Genomic DNA, 4,428 nt, shown 5'->3' with positions numbered 1-4,428 from the left:
AGAGTGATGTTGCTTCATGTTGCAGGATTAAAGAGTGATGTTGCTTCATGTTGCAGGATTAAAGAGTGATGTTGCTTCATGTTGCAGGGTTAAAGAGTGATGTTGCTTCATGTTGCAGAGTTAAAGAGTGATGTTGCTTCATGTTGCAGGATTAAAGAGTGATGTTGCTTCATGTTGCAGGATTAAAGAGTGATGTTGCTTCATGTTGCAGGATTAAAGAGTGATGTTGTTTTATATTACAGACTAAAGAGGATGTTGTTTCATGCTGTGGTGATTAAAGAGTGATGTTGCTTCATGTTGCAGGATTAAAGAGTGATGTTGCTTCATGTTGCAGGATTAAAGAGTGATGTTGCTTCATGTTGCAGGATTAAAGAGTGATGTTGCTTCACATTACAGGATTAAAGAGTGATGTTGCTTCATGTTGCAGGGTTAAAGAGTGATGTTGCTTCATATTACAGGATTAAAGAGTGATGTTGCTTCATGTTGCAGGATTAAAGAGTGATGTTGCTTCATATTACAGGATTAAAGAGTGATGTTGCTTCATGTTGCAGGATTAAAGAGTGATGTTGCTTTATATTACAGTATTAAAGAGTGGTGTTGCTTCATGTTGCACGATTAAAGAGTGATGCTGTTTCATGTTGCAGGGATAAAGAGTGATGTTGCTTCATGTTGCAGGACTAAAGAGTGATGTTGCTTCATGTTGGAGGATTAAAGTGATGTTGCTTCATGTTGCAGGATTAAAGAGTGATGTTGCTTCATGTTGGAGGATTAAAGAGTAATGTTGCTTCATATTGCAGGACTAAAGAGTGATGTTGCTTCATATTACAGGACTAAAGAGTGATGTTGCTTCATGTTGGAGGATTAAAGTGATGTTGCTTCATATTACAGGACTAAAGAGTGATGTTGCTTCATGTTGGAGGATTAAAGAGTAATGTTGCTTCATATTGCAAGACTAAAGAGTGATGTTGCTTCTTATTACAGGATTAAAGAGTGATGTTGTTTCATGTTGGAGGATTAAAGAGTGATGTTGCTTCATGTTGGAGGATTAAAGTGATGTTGCTTCATATTACAGGACTAAAGAGTGATGTTGCTTCATGTTGGAGGATTAAAGTGATGTTGCTTCATATTACAGGACTAAAGAGTGATGTTGCTTCATGTTGTAGGATTAAAGAGTAATGTTGCTTAATGTTGCAGGATTAAAGAGTGATGTTGCTTCATATTGCAGGATTAAAGAGTGATGCTGCTTCATATTACAGGATTAAAGAGTGATGTTGTTTCATGTTGGAGGATTAAAGAGTGATGTTGCTTCATGTTGGAGGATTAAAGTGATGTTGCTTCATATTACAGGATTAAAGGGTGATGTTGCTTCATGTTGTAGGATTAAAGAGTGTCAGTACAGCAAATTACAGATACATGTACAGTACAAGAGTTTCATGAATAAAACAAAAACAAGAACCTTGAAATTCAACACTGATCTATGTAGTGGAGAGTGTTGCAGCTGTAGGAGTACTGGTGTTGTAGCTGTAGGGGACTGGTGTTGTAGCTGTAAGGGGACTGGTGTTGCAGCTGTAGGAGCACTGGTGTTGTAGCTGTGGGGACTGGTGTTGTAGCTGTGGGGACTGGTGTTGTAGCTGTAGGGGACTGGTGTTGTAGCTGTAGGGGACTGATATTGTCGCTGTGGGGGACTGGTGTTGTAGCTGTAGGGGACTGGTGTTGTAGCTGTAGGGGGACTGGTGTTGTAGCTGTAGGGGGACTGGTGTTGCAGCTGTAGGAGTACTGGTGTTGTAGCTGTGGGGGACTGGTGTTGCAGCTGTAGGAGTACTGGTGTTGTAGCTGTGGGGGACTGGTGTTGTAGCTGTGGGGGACTGGTGTTGTAGCTGTAGGGGACTGGTGTTGTGCTGTGGGGGACTGGTGTTGTAGCTGTAGGGGGACTGGTGTTGTGGCTGTAGGGGGACTGGGTGTTGTAGCTGTGGGGGACTGGTGTTGTAGCTGTGGGGACTGGTGTTGTAGCTGTGGGGGACTGATATTGTCGCTGTGGGGGACTGGTGTTGTAGCCATAGGGGACTGGTGTTGTAGCTGTAGGGGACTGGTGTTGTAGCTGTAGGGACTGGTGTTGTAGCTGTAGGGGACTGGTGTTGTAGCTGTAGGGGACTGGTGTTGTAGCTGTAGGGGACTGGTGTTGTAGCTGTGGGGGACTGGTGTTGTGTGTGGGGGGACTGGTGTTACAGCAGTAGGGGGACTGGTGTTGTAGATGTAGGGGACTGGTGTTGTGGCTGTAGGGGACTGGTGTTGTAGCTGTGGGGGACAGCGTTGCAGCAGTAGGGGGACTGGTGTTGTAGCTGTGGGGACTGGTGTTGTAGCTGTGGGGGACTGGTGTTGTAGCTGTGGGGACTGGTGTTGTCGCTGTGTGGGGGACTGGTGTTGTAGCTGTAGGGGACTGGTGTTGTAGCTGTAGGGGACTGGTGTTGTAGCTGTAGGGGACTGGTGTTACAGCAGTAGGGGGACTGGTGTCTATAAGCTGACACCTGTAAGCCAGCAGAAACAGGCGCCAATGCCCCTCACCCCCCTTACCTGAACCACACACACCTGGCTCACAGTGACAGGATAATCAGCAGAGTGCAAACGGCGTAAGTGAGAAGAGGAGGAGGAGGAGGAACAGGAGGAGGAGGAGGAACAGGAGGAGGAGGAACAGGGGAGGAGGAGGAAGAGTAGGAGGAGGCAGCAAGAGAAGGAGGAGGAGGAGAAGGAGCAACAGCAGAGGGGAAGCAAAAGGAGGAGGAGGAGGACAAGAGGAGGAGGAGAAGGAGAACAGGAGGAGCAAGAGAAGGAGGATGATACAATGAAGAAATATGGAATTATACCGACCTGAGACGTGAAGGTGAGTAAGGAGAGTGTGAGGAGTGTGTGAGGAGTGCGAGAAGAGTGTGTGAGAATGTGTGAGTGTGTAAATAGAATGTGAGAAGTGAATGTAAGGAGAGTGCGAGGCGACAGTGTGTATGTTTGTGTGTGTGTGAGAGAAGAATGTTGTGTTGTCAAAGTAAGAAACAATTGAGACCCTGCATTTGTGTGTAAATGAGGCAGAAAGTCAGTCACAATTTTCGTGATGCCATATGCAGCAAGGGTCTACCATTAGACAACACATTATGCTTCAATATCTTCCCAGGCAGTAGTACCTCCTGTTTGATAGCTGCCTACTACCAAGCATCCGTTTAACGTGCATCCACACGGACATCCGATAAACATTGATCCGATTAACATTGAGCCTTTTAAACTGCATCCGGTTGAGATACAATTTCTCCTTCAAAATACTATATTAAACGAGGTGTGTGTGTGTGTGTGTGTGTGTGTGTGTGTGTGTGACAGACTCGTGAGCACCATCCTCTCCACCACAGTCCTGGGAAAACACCTCACCTTATTGCCACTAATGACTTCCTCTGACAGCCCGCCTCATGGTCCGCTGGTTATGTCCCGCCTCACAGCTCAATACCTGACTTGTGTGTGCCGAGTGGTGAAGGCCGGACGATTTTGCTATGATGTAATAGTTGAGCCTTTAGATAGTTACTGGATGGGCAGTCTCCCTCTCTCTCTCTCTCTCTCTCGTGTGTGTGTGAGAGAGAGAGAGAGAGAAAAGTAGGTGGGGGGTGTAAGGTACAACAGCTATCCGTCAAGTCGGCTGAGTATTGTTGTTGCCTTTGTGTTTCATACTTTACCGCCACCACTTGCTACTTCCTGTGAACCTCCGCGCCCCACTCCTCCACCTCCTCTACTCCTGTTGTCGCTGTTGGTGCTGCTGCTGCTGCTGTCTCTGATGCTGCTGTTGTCGCTGTTGGTGCTGCTTCTATTAATTCCAGGGCACTCCTCAGTATCCGGTGGTAGGAGAATCTTGCTATTCCCGCGACGACGAATTTGCTGCGGGTGTTGGTGTTTCTCCTCAATGGTGTGCTTGTTGCCGCCTCCAGGTCACCGTTGCGTGCCGCCGTTGACTGCACCAGTCTCAGTGGCCAGCGTATGATAAGCTAATCACTGTCCTTATTGTTGTTGTTGTTGTTACTGCTGCTACTGTACTTGATGCTGTTATTGTTGTTGTTGATGCTCTTGTTGTTGGTGTCGTTTTTGTTGTTGTTGTTGTTGTTGTTGCTGTTTTGCTGTTGCTGTTGTTGTTTTGTTGTGGTTACTGCTGCTGCTACAGTTACTGCTACTGCTCCAGCGACGTAAATTGTGTCGGTCCAGCGGCTTCGGAGCAGTGGATGAGCAGGAGCTAGAGCCTTGAGTACGGCGACCAGCAGCGGAGGAGACGTACGTGTGTGTGTGTGTGTGTGTGTGTGTGTGTGTGTGTGTGTGTGTGACAGACAATTAATAGAAAATAGATGCAGAAATAGATAAACAGACAGAGAATAAAAGGGAAAACAGAGAGGCGAATAAAAAAAG

At 46.4% G+C, this 4,428-nt stretch overlaps 1 protein-coding gene across 1 annotated transcript; it reads right to left on the bottom strand.

The window, feature by feature from the left end:
• Positions 1 to 1,464: 1,464 nt before the first annotated feature.
• On the bottom strand, positions 1,465 to 3,909 carry LOC121875018 (mucin-2-like; the record flags this gene model as incomplete). The annotated part of the gene is made up of 2 exons (XM_042379372.1): positions 1,465 to 2,471; positions 3,711 to 3,909. Coding segments are annotated over 2 exons (1,206 nt in total), but the record flags the coding sequence as incomplete, so codon positions are not given.
• Between the last annotated feature and the right edge of the window lie 519 nt (positions 3,910 to 4,428).

Source organism: Homarus americanus, unplaced genomic scaffold, assembly GCF_018991925.1.
Source record: "Homarus americanus isolate GMGI-L3 unplaced genomic scaffold, GMGI_Hamer_2.0 scaffold15914, whole genome shotgun sequence".
Taxonomy (NCBI): Eukaryota; Metazoa; Arthropoda; class Malacostraca; order Decapoda; family Nephropidae; genus Homarus; species Homarus americanus.
Note: the sequence above shows the minus strand (reverse complement) of the source record. Positions and strands in the feature narration are given on the sequence as shown.